The following is a 12,519-nucleotide window of genomic DNA, read 5'->3' as shown; positions in this document are numbered from 1 at the left end:
CATCGATAATTTCATCAATATTTTTTTAATATATTTTTACAGGTTTGATATTATTAGTGTGGGTGCTACAAAAGAAGAACAATTACGAAAAACTTTGGTGAAAATGAAAGAAGATTGGAAACATATTGTATTATCTACCAGCCCTTACTATAAGTATGATTTATTTTGACGTATAATTTATTATTACACTAAAAAAATTTAAATAATTATGAAATGGGCTTATTCGTAATTTTTGATTTTATTTTTAAGGGATGCAAATTTAAATATATTGTCTGGATTGGATGATATACAAATGGTACTTGATGACCACCTTATAAAGACTATATCAATACGTGGTTCAGCTTTTGTAAAGCCGATAAGAAATGAAGTGAACGAGTGGTTCGAATTGGTTAACCGTATGAATATGACACTGGAAGAATGGGCAAAAGTACAGATACAGTGGCTTTACCTTTTGCCAATATTTAGTTCTAAAGACATAGTTGCTCAAATGCCGGAAGAAGGATCTTTGTTTGATGTAAGACCTGTGAAACACAGTGATTGAATCCCAGTGTTAAGAATCTCAACAATGCTTAATAAAAATGTATTTTATATATTTTTTTAAGGAAATCAATGTGGTTGTTAAAGGATTGTTAGGTATGGTTAATTCAGATCCGTTAGCTACTGAATGTATAGGACAAGAAGGTGTATTAGAATCATTAAAGAACTGTAATGATATGATGGAAACTATAAATGCAGGAGTAAATAACTATTTGGAGAAAAAACGTTTATACTTTCCAAGGTGAAACTAATTTTATAAATAAGAGTATAATATAGAATTCGAATGTAGTGAATATAATTTATAAAAACCAAATTATAGGTTTTTCTTTCTTTCGAATGACGAAATGTTAGAAATTTTATCGGAAACTAAAAATCCCAAAAAAGTTCAGCCTCATTTAAAAAAATGTTTTGAAGGAATCGCTAAACTAGAGTTTAGTAAAAATTTAGAAATTTTAAAACTTTTAAGTAGCGAGGGTGAAGAAATTGAACTTAATCAATTTATTTCGACTGTGGAAGCAAGAGGAAGTGTAGAAAAGTGGTTGATTCAGGTAATTCTTTAAGAAAAATCAAATATAACTTTAATAATAATTATTATTATTATTATCTGAGTTCATAAGTCTAACGAAATATTTTCTGCTGTTATTTCTATTTAGGTAGAAGAACAAATGATTATATCAATTAAACTATGTATTGAAAATGCTTATAAAGAATATCCGACTATAAAACGAACTCTGTGGGTACAAAAGTGGCCAGGTCAATGTGTTTTGTGTGTCACTCAAATGTATTGGACTGCAGAAGTTCACGACGTATTTAACGCTCATGAAGTTGGAAAAATGCGAAATTATCATTTATTTTTAACTGTAATACTGATTTTAACTTGTAATTAACTATTTATATACCTAATTAACATTTTTTAGAACCAATTGAATAATATCGTTGATTTAGTACGTGGTAAATTAAGCAAGCAGACAAGAATATCCTTAAGTGCATTAGTCACGTTAGATGTTCATTGCAGAGATGTTGTTGATGATTTGGTAAATAATAACGTTTCTCACCATATGGACTTTAAATGGCTGAGCCAGTTAAGGTAACTTAAGATCAGTCTTAAATTTATTTTAAAACTCTTGTAACTGGCTTTTTTTTTTAGGTATTACTGGAAAGATGATGTATTGGTTTGTATTACCAACGCAACTGTATATTATGCATACGAATACCTAGGTAATACGCCTAGGCTTGTGATCACTCCTTTAACAGATAGATGTTATCGCACCTTAATCAGTGCTTATCATTTACATTTAAATGGTGCTCCTGAGGGACCAGCTGGTACTGGGAAAACAGAAACAACGAAAGATTTAGCAAAAGCTTTGGCCGTGCAGTGTGTGGTGTTTAATTGCTCCGATAGTCTTGACTACTTGGCAATGGGAAAGGTATATGCATATTGAGTATTGGCACCGTCAAAGTTATTATTTTTATTAATAATGAATTTGGGCTTAAAGTTTTTTAAAGGATTAGCTTCATCTGGAGCTTGGGCTTGTTTTGATGAATTTAACCGTATTGACATCGAAGTATTGTCAGTTATTGCTCAGCAGATATTAAGTATTGTTCAAGCAGTGAGATCTAATGTTGAAACATTCATGTTTGAAGGCACTGAACTTATATTAAACCCAAAATGTTATGTGTGTATTACTATGAACCCGGGATACGCTGGGAGATCCGAACTTCCTGATAACTTGAAGGTTTAAATGTATAGAAATAGCAACAGCTGAATTAAATAACGATACTGTTATGATTTATAGGTTCTCTTTAGAACTGTGGCTATGATGGTACCGGATTATGCAATGATTGGAGAAATATCGTTATATTCCTACGGATTTGTGAATGCACGAGAATTATCAGTCAAGATTGTAACAACTTATAAATTGTGCTCCGAGCAGTTATCATCTCAATCGCATTATGACTATGGTTCAAATATTTTCTAGTCGTAATTAATGTATAGATTATATTATATTATTTATTTTTAGGTATGCGAGCTGTTAAGACTGTTCTTATAGCAGCTGGCAATTTAAAAATGAAATTTCCAAAAGATGATGAGTCAGAACTATTACTCAGATCTATTTTGGATGTGAATTCTGCAAAGTTTTTAAGTAAAGATGTTCCTTTATTTAATGGAATCATTTCTGATCTATTTCCTGGCGTTCAAATGCCAAATCCTAATTATAAAAATTTGATGAATGCTGCAAATATTGTAAGTATCTTTTTTAATCAGAGGTTTAAATAAAATATATAATATCACATCGTTTGGTCTAGGTGTGTGCAAAGATGCAATTACAACCAAACGATAACTTCATGGAAAAACTAATTCAAACATACGAAATGATGGTGGTGAGGCACGGATTTATGTTAGTAGGCAATCCATTTGGAGGAAAGACATCATTGCTTCATTTACTTGCAGAAACGTTGAGTTTACAGAATCAACTTGGTCAAGGTGAAGAAAAGGTTGAATATGAAACAGTCAATCCCAAAGCGTTGACTATGGGTCAGCTTTATGGATGTTTTGATGACGTTTCACGTGAATGGTCCGACGGTATTGTGGCTAACACATTTAGGTATAGTTCTATTTATTTAAGAAACATATGATATTTAAGTAGGTATATTTAATATTATAAAGTTGTTTAAATGTTATATTTTATTCGATTTAATATATAGAGCGTTTTCAATGGCAGAGACTTTAGATAGAAAATGGTTGATTTTCGATGGTCCTGTTGATGCAGTTTGGATAGAAAATATGAACACAGTATTAGATGATAATAAAAAGTTGTGTCTAGTTTCTGGTGAAGTAATAAGTATGCCAGATTGTATGTCTATGATATTTGAAGTAATGGACCTTAATCAGGTATGGATATATGATTTAAGGTTCTGTCAAACAGAAAGGGTTGTTTTGTAATTTGTTACAACGCCACAAGTGTTGGGATTAGATAAGTACTTTTTTATCTAGATAAAGATAAAAGATAAATACATTATTATCTAAATAAAAAAAAGATAATATTTCTTTTAATTCCTGCTATAAAGTTTAACTTTTGAGAGTACAGATTAGATACTACTTAGGACTTCAAATATTATTTAAACACCGACTTTATGATTAAATTAATGTTAGCAGTGAACATTATAATTAATCAATAACTAAGGTATAACTGTCATGATGAAGGAAACATTTTCAAAATTTGGTATAATATCAACAAAAAATTATTTTAAACAACTCGTTATGGTAAACTTTAGTTATTATGAACCTTTACAACAGTTTTAGTATTTAATTAATTTATAATATTATTTATTCAAACACATCTACAACACAACATCATTTCAATTGTGCAAAATTCCGGGTAAACGACAGTAGCGGCTCGTGAGTAAATATTCTGGGGAAACTTAAATTAAATAACAAAAATTCCATATAACAACGAACAAAAAAAACCTTTTTATTGAAAAAATTAATTATATTAAATATTAATATTTCATTTAATATTTAGTTAATATTTTTAACTTAAATTAATACTAAATTTGTTTAATTTGATTTTATTGTTCGTATGTTAAAGCATTAAAACCACTGGTTAGTAAAAATTCTATTATATTAGATTCTGAGTGGAACGATGAATGTATTGATTTTACAATGATGTGTGTTTTTTTATTTTTTTTTTATTTTTTTTTATTTTTTTATTTTTGTGTCTGTCATCACGTTTTAGGACAGTAAAAGTGCTTGGATTTTCTTCAACAGTACCTTTTCTGATAGGAAAGTGAATCTAGTTGGTACTTTGGGGGGTCAAAAGTAAAATTTTTCCAATAGTTTTCAAAAGCGCCGTGAAAAACAAAAGAAAAATTAAGGAAAAACGGGAATTTTTACGCAAAATCTGTTTTCGAGAAAATCGATTTTGGTTTTTGGTGTAACTTTAAAAAAAATAACCGTAGATATATGAAACTTTGACTGAATGTTTATCTTAGCATTTTCTATACACCATACATTTTCAAAATATTTTGATTTATTTTGAGCTCTTTACGGACATTTTCATTTTCCATTTTTTTTTAGTTTTTTTTCTAAAAATATCTATACAATTTTATTTGGTGGCATAAAAAAGCTTGGAAAATTTAATAGAAGGCTCCCTAGTATATAGTGTCAAAGGCAGATGAAATTAAATTTCAATAGAGGTCGATATAGAAATATTGTATTCAATATGACGTATATATAAGCTAATACTACGGGTTATTCGTATATTTTGCATTAAATCATAAAAACAAAATATTTATATTTTGTTGAAAAGTTTTTTTTCCATGCCACGTTTATAATAATCGCGGTTATAACGTAGTATGTTTAAATTGCATATAGCGTGTGCGGCTTTTATAATTTGAACACTAGTTATTATTTACTCAGGTGGCGTATAGTTTCTTTTCAGTTGTTGTTTTTTTTTGTTTAAAAAGATTGAACGCGTTAAAAATTATTTCCTATAGGTTTTATATCAGTTATTCAAATCTACTTAGTAGATTGTCACAAAATGTCGCCCATCTCCTTACCCGGTATATAGTCTAAAACTCTAATCTGCCTCTGTACAAAAATTCGGGGAATGGTAAGCTCCAACAAATGTAGGTAATCTCCTACAAAAGATAATGAAATAATAATTTTTACGAAAAAGTCAAATTCATTTTTAAAAAGATGAACAAATGGATATCGCTTGTACCGCTTTCATGTCCTCCTAGGATATACTTGTATAAATTATCGAATTTCATGATTATAATGATTATAATGAATTTAATGTTATTACTATCCAATCATTTTTTTTAAGCAAATGAAAAAAAAAAACAAATAGCATTTATTTTATTTATGTTATCTAAGATATCGGCACGCTGTTGCATAGATAATTTTCCACCCTATATGTTCAGAAACTTTAGAGCCACTACTACGAACACAGAAAGATAGAAGTTGTCCCGCGCAAAACAGTGTTACTCATATATGACTATAATATATTTGATATTACATATTATCACAAATCAATTTTAACTCCCCGATACAAGCTATACTTAATATAATAGGGGAGATACAAACATTTTTATTATTTTTATATATAATATTTATGTTCTTTTTGTTGATTTCAAGAATAAATATACTATTATTAAATTATTAAAACGTAATACCTACAACCAATTATTTGTGTATCGTTCTTTATAATTTTGGAATTTTACATTTTTAGACGTTATACGTGTGTTTCTTGTGTTCGTATTACTAATGCAGGACATGGACATTTTTACGAGAAGCAGAATCCGTTATACTCCGTTATTTTTAATATCTAAGTGAGTATTGATTATTGACCCATATTATAAAATTGAATTATAAAAATAATATCTAGATATTTTTCAACATAGTAGGTAGACGAACATTCGATTGCGATAACAGCGGTATAGAGTTATTAATTATTATAATTTATAACATTATTTACCAGCAAGTAGCAATAATAACAATAACAGTAATAACTAAATATTTAATTTTCTTTCAAAATAACAATACTTAATAGTAATAACTTAATATTTAATTTTGAAGAAACAGTTAATTTACTTTAATGTATTTTCGAAATGTCCATCATTATTTGATACACATTTTTCGTATCGTGTTAATATCGATGCCGTCACAGACTTCAACATTTCCGATGTCATGGACGAGCATGCCGCAATGATACACTCTTTCAAATTATCTAGTGAAGAAGATTGTTCAGTATAAACACGATCTTTTAAATATCCCCATAAAAAAAATCCAATGGTGTTATATCTGGAGATTGTGGTGGCCATTTAACTGGACTGTTTGTACCTGTCCACCGCAAAGGAAAAGTATTGTTCAAATAATTTCTAACTATATTGGCATTATTTGGAGGAGCACCATCTTGTTGTACCCACATACATTCCCGAGTATGAAAAGGAACATTTTCCAGCAATAATGGTAATACCTACTTTTTCTAGAAAATCCAAAAACGTTCACCAGTTAATGTTCCTTCATAAAAGTAAGGTCCTTTTAATGTGTTATTTAATATACCACACCATACATTTATGGACCATCGAACTTGGGACTTTGTTTCTCTTGTCAAAATGGATTTGAATCATTCCAATAATGTGCGTTATCGCGATTAACCATGCCGTTATTATGGCATTATGATTCGGTTCACACGTAGGTCACAGGATGTATTGACGCAATATGGATAATCCGACGGACCGAGGGGTAGGTAGGAGAGCCTAGGCCCTTATAAATGCAGACCAGAAACGGCCTGTATTCAGACGTGTTCACTCCACTGTAATACGATCACCTTCACGACACTTTGTGTAATGTAATTGTAATTTGGACTTAGACAAATTATTGAAGTACAATTTAATAAACCACATGATAAAATTACATCTGTCTACAATTTATTTATCAACTACCTCATCATCATCAGCAAAACGGAATAGCGTTATTAATATTCAAGTCACCTGGACTACCAAAATATTACACATGTCATGTTAAGCTATGTAAACCTATTTTTAATTATTAATGTAAAGAAAATATTATAGTAATGTTAATAATTCTGGTAATAATATTTTTATAAAACAATTATTAACAAATATTCATACACAATATACATTTCAAACCTATGAATCATATTTATAACAAAATAATTAAGTACAAATTTAAGGTCTTTTTCGTTTTTTGTCGTTCCTGAAAAATTTCAAAAAACGGTAATGGCTGGTTTTGAAACTACACGTATTGTGGTACCTGTAGAATAAGCACCTTAGATTGGTCTAATTTCTAAAGACGATTTAGGTACTTGTAAGTTATAGCAGTTATAAATACACATCTGTTTACACTTTGAAATGTCTTTAAATAATATAATATAATACCTATTTATTATATTTTATATTTACTTTACTAATAATAAAAATAAAAATAACTAGGTATAGTGATTATGACATGTTTTTTTATATATTTAGAAAGAACATTTTCCCGACACGCTGGCCCCATCAAACAAGAAATATGTATTGTATAATCACCATTATATATTAATTATATTAATACATTATAATTTATAATATAGATATATATAGGTACCGTCCATAAGAAATGGCCAGTTGTCTAGCTGTTCAGGGTCTACATGTTGATATTTAGTATCTAATAACATTTAATTTACGGTCTACCCCTCAGTAAATACGCCACTGGGCCTAATATTAATTTACTGAATATCAGAGTGAAACCCACTTGCCCGATTTTTTTTTTTAATTTCAATTTTTTAGTGCACAATATTTTTGACAGGTGCTGTACGAATGTACGATGGGTGTTGGGTTGATTGCTTGTGGGTGAAGAGGTTTTCCATGTGTTCAATGCATTGAAGTAGGTGTTTTTATACAAAATTAACTGATATTATGTAAATTAAATAAACTGAATAAAATGTAGTTTTATATGTTAATTATGTACGTCAATAACATCATGTGAACATATTATGAAAAAAAAAAACAGGTATACGATATAATGATCGTGAGACTTTATTAATTCTTAATATAATATTATTATAGAAAAATAATTACGCTTTATCAAATAAATCAATATTATTAGAATATCAAATAAAATTTAATAATACCCAAATATTATCTAAGATAAGTAATGAATATATAATAAATTATATAAATCATCACAATATAAACTTGTCTTATTTAATAATGTACGAATTTTCTTACATTGAACGATTATCATTTATTTAAAGTGCATGACAAGTATATACAAAAAAATTAACATTTTTTATGTTATTACAAAATGTTATTACAAAATTCCACTGGCAGATCAGGATCCGAAGCTAAAAAATAAAAACAGTTTGACTTAAATTCATTTTTATTGTTTGGCTTGAATGTAATTATAGAACCAATTTTTGGTATTTATTTAGTGTGTATTTTAATTTTTAATCAATTATAAAATGTGTGGGATGATGGCAGAAGCTAATAGGTGCATTTCTTGAACTTAGTTTTGGCGCTACATATAATATTTTCACATAATGATATATCAGTTTTGGTCTTTGAATATAGATGACGCCACACACACAATAGAAGCATATCGTATTTTTCCACCACTTGAAATATATGGTTCTAAACTAATTAAATGATAATTCAAAAATTATTAAAATGTACATATCAAAGTCTGCCATCTTTCCACAGAAATATTATAATACATGTCATAATATGTAGGTGGTGTAATCAGTTTAATAATTCTTACTATTATTGAAATGTTTGATGTAACTTAACAAATGTTCTGAAATAATGTAATGCATTAGCTTGAATTTCGCAATTTTTATTTGGATGCACAGTAATATAATAAAATATATTCATTAACTAAAAATGCTTTACAATTTAAACAGAATCGTATTGAAATACAATATTCTAAACAATAATAATCTTACTTAATCCATATAAAACATAGATTACGCGATTACTTACTATATTTTTCTAAATTTTCAGGGACGCCATTGATATCTATTAAGCAATATAAGTAATACAATATGAATAAAATCTAATATAATTGGCGTCTAAGGTTTTTTTTTTTAAAATTATGTTTGTAAAAAAAATTTTATGACATATTTCTACTATATTATTTTCAACATGAGGTTTCAGCAGCCATCGTATAATATGTAATGGCAACCATTTTAAACTAAAAAATTATTATTTTCTCGTGAACTAAAAAAATCATGACGTGTTATCTACCGCCTACCCCTTACCTATTATAATAGTGATCGGAAAAATAAGCTATATACACACTACAAGTCTCGAAGAATCTAGTGCTTTATATGTATATATATCAAGGCTGGGCATTAACGAGTTAAAAATTAAGTTAATTTTAACTTATTAACTTAACTTACTATTTGTCTGTTATAATTAACTTAACTTTAACTTAACTCATTTGTAACTATATTAACTTAAAATAAACTTAAATTATTTTTAATAATCCCAATTAAGTTAATTTAGAATTTTCAGAAATTTTTCAGAAAAATATTATAATATAATTTATAAGTTCGTAGAATACAGAAAATAATAAATAATATTAGAAAAAAAAGGTATATTTACGAAGAATTTTGTATACATTTAAAATTCTTATAAATAATAATCAATATGTCGTATAACTAGGAAATAATTAATAATAATATAGGGGTAATTATAAAATTATTTACCTAACATTAATCGCCCGTATATTATAAAGACATCTCTATATAAGAGCCCACGAAGCCATGATTTATTATACCTTCTTATATTTAGGTACCTACTCATTAATTATTACTTATCATTTATTAATATAATAATTTTATACAAAAACGAAAATTCCTACCAATCTAACTATTATACATTTATACATTCTTAGATCATACGGTTTTCATTCCTCGCTGGCTCACTAATTTTGAATAAAAATATGGTAGTTTTTTATAATTTTTAAATATTTGAATAAGGTAAAGTGGGGTAAAGATGACTCAAAAATGCAAAGTTCATTTTAAATTTGACAATACTTTTTTTGTTTTTAACTTAAAATTTTTACTGTACCATAATGTAATACCTCTAAATATACATAATTGGAATTGATAGTAAAAAATCTAATAAGTCAAGTGCGAAAGTTACTTTTTACAACCCCTAACCCCCCCCCCCCTTTTCTAAAAGATAAGGTACTATATGTTGAAATCGAACCACACTTTCCGGAAGAAATTTTGTATACAGGATATAAAAAAAAAAAAAAAAAATTATAAATAAATACCATTGTAAAAACAATAGCTTCCTCGCTCCGCTCACAATCTAAAAGTTATATTATCAATCACCTAAGAATAATTTATATCCCAACCTAATTTATTTGTTGAATTATAAATGTTACAATACAGTACCTAAGCACATTCACACTAAAATTCAAATTTAATTGACCCAGACTGAAATATAAATAGAGTTCTAAAATGAGCCTTACAGGAGTGGTTATACTTTAAACCTTTAGTGATGAACTCAAATCACTAATATTACTCCACATATCTCACTACCTACCGCAGCCATTAACAAGCTCATAACCTAACCAGAAATTAATTATTAAATTATTAAACAAAAATATAATTATTATTGACGTAGTGTCATTGGATGCTTCATTATTTCATGTCATCACGCTCAGCAAACAGTATATAAGTTATTAAATTTACCTATTGTAATATGTTGTAACAAATTGTGATTGTTACTCTTCTCCAGTAGTACAAAAAAGTGCTAATTCAGCCACCTTGGTAAGCAATGGCTACCTGAGGATAACCTCAGGTGAAAACCGAGATTTTTTTACATTGGCCATATTATAAGTATAAGCTGAAGGACTTTAAAACTCATTAATTTTACACATATTATAGCTGATCCCGTTAATTTCGTTGCCCGTTAAAATATGTAGCAACTCTATATGATTCAAACTTTGTTCAATTCGTTAATTTAATATTCAGTGTATGATGTTAGCAAAACTTAAAAATTTTCATCGATCATCTTGAATATATAATTACCCGTGAGACACGATTGTATGTTTTGTATGCGTGAGACACACAGTATGATTTCAGGTAGGCAATCCACCGAAGAACCCCTCGAAATGCGTACGTAATTACGAATGTTTTATTTCCACGTTTTTATTATGGTTGTGTAGGTTCCCGGGACATCAGTCTTATTATTTTAAGAGTTGTCAATTTTTACGCGCAACTAAGTCGGGGGATCAGCTATAGTTTAGTATAATACGTATTTTTATTGTATTATCTGTCGCACATTCTTATCTAATACGATAAGTACATTTTTTATTATTATTTTATTTTTATTGTCACGTTTTCAAAAATAGTCCACTCAGGAACTGTCTTTTTTATTAATTTTTTTTCACTATAATTTTATTCACTGTTGAAAATTGTGTTCAACTATTTATTTACAAACAACATCATCTGGATCGCTTGCAGTCCGCTACAACAATAATTATGATACGTTGAAAGCGATTAGCCATTACGTACACACTGAACAGATAATAATATATCAATAAGTAAACTTTGTTATTAACGATATTTTGTGATTCCACCTCGATACTAACCTTACCACAGCGCCATGTAAAATGCAATGGGAGCGTTTTACATATTATCATTGTATTGAGTATCCGAAATAAATTACTTAATAAATAAGCTATATCATTATTATTCATTATACGGTTGACAGACTACAGATGAAAACCACAGATAGGTAGGTATAGAATACAGATAATATCTAGTAACTACCTATATCTGTGATGAAAACCCGTAAACATAGGTATGAAAGTAGATGATAATGTCAACTATAATGGCATGAACCTTAAAATTATCAAATATATTTGTATAAATAATAAATGTATACTTACTCCAATTTACTATCAGAGTATAGATATATTCCTTATTTTTATTGCTATAAAGGTCTAAATTATAAAAGTTATGTCGTTGTAAAATGTCTCGATTTCAGCTCATTGCAAAAAAAATAGGAATGCATATGAATACACAAAATAGGTATGTAGTATATTATAACTTTTAAGTTTTAAGAGTATTAATAAGAGGACGTTACACAGATATTTGATGTCTCCATCTTACTAGTGCGCAGCATAACAAATTTATGCTCAGCAGATCACGTTTAACTCTGTTAGTTAAAAAAATATATGTGCTTTTTCTATTGTTCAATTCTTTAGTATGCTAATATGCGTATATTTTAAACCGTGAATTAAAAATGACTCACCTAAAAACTGAACTATTGTAAAAAACCAACATATAAACACTGTTAATGTTCTTGCCATCAAGTTTCATTTTAGGTCGATTCACTTTAATTTTTAAGCAAACCGAGCTAAACCTGATGTACTGAGGGTAAATTTACAATATTAAGCACTTGTGTAACGGATCATATAGATGATACTATTATTATTATCTGTTTCGTCTTTACGTA

General features: G+C 28.3%; 2 protein-coding genes across 6 annotated transcripts in view; one reads left to right on the top strand and one right to left on the bottom strand.

Moving 5' to 3' along the window:
- Nucleotides 1-292: 292 nt before the first annotated feature.
- Nucleotides 293-3,481, top strand: LOC100159054 (dynein heavy chain 12, axonemal). Its single transcript, XM_029485476.1, has 11 exons — nt 293-514; nt 603-778; nt 857-1,085; nt 1,191-1,397; nt 1,455-1,624; nt 1,685-1,964; nt 2,034-2,273; nt 2,334-2,499; nt 2,559-2,782; nt 2,845-3,143; nt 3,244-3,481. Exons 1-11 carry the CDS (start codon nt 293-295, stop codon nt 3,479-3,481), a joined length of 2,451 nt encoding a protein of 816 aa, XP_029341336.1.
- A 4,701-nt stretch (nt 3,482-8,182) lies between these two features.
- Nucleotides 8,183-12,519, bottom strand: part of LOC100575129 — a 13,054-nt gene continuing 8,717 nt past the window's right edge. For 3 of the 5 annotated variants that reach the window (XM_016801102.2, XM_029492683.1, XM_016801101.2), the window contains 4 exons: nt 11,951-12,004; nt 9,025-9,060; nt 8,804-8,839; nt 8,183-8,390 (listed from right to left, as the gene is read on the bottom strand). In XM_016801102.2, the coding sequence (XP_016656591.1) occupies nt 8,344-8,390; nt 8,804-8,839; nt 9,025-9,060; nt 11,951-12,004 (173 nt within the window). In that variant the 3' untranslated portion in view covers nt 8,183-8,343. The remainder of the gene's footprint in view (nt 8,391-8,803; nt 8,840-9,024; nt 9,061-11,950; nt 12,005-12,519) is intronic. The other 2 variants (XM_016801103.2, XM_016801104.2) reach the window with 2 other exon arrangements.

The sequence above is a fragment of the Acyrthosiphon pisum genome, chromosome X (genome assembly GCF_005508785.2).
Source record: "Acyrthosiphon pisum isolate AL4f chromosome X, pea_aphid_22Mar2018_4r6ur, whole genome shotgun sequence".
In the NCBI taxonomy this organism is placed as follows: Eukaryota; Metazoa; Arthropoda; class Insecta; order Hemiptera; family Aphididae; genus Acyrthosiphon; species Acyrthosiphon pisum.
The sequence above is the reverse complement of the archived record's forward strand: the minus strand, read 5'-3'. Positions and strand labels throughout refer to the sequence as shown.

Bases quoted from the DNA above. Each gene is read 5' to 3' on its own strand.
- LOC100159054 (XM_029485476.1), top strand. From the start codon at position 293: ATGGTACTTGATGACCACCTTATAAAGACTATATCAATACGTGGTTCA. The intron at 515-602 runs GTAAGACCTGTG...TATTTTTTTAAG, and splicing joins AAGAAGGATCTTTGTTTGAT to GAAATCAATGTGGTTGTTAA. The intron at 2,783-2,844 runs GTAAGTATCTTT...CGTTTGGTCTAG, and splicing joins TGATGAATGCTGCAAATATT to GTGTGTGCAAAGATGCAATT.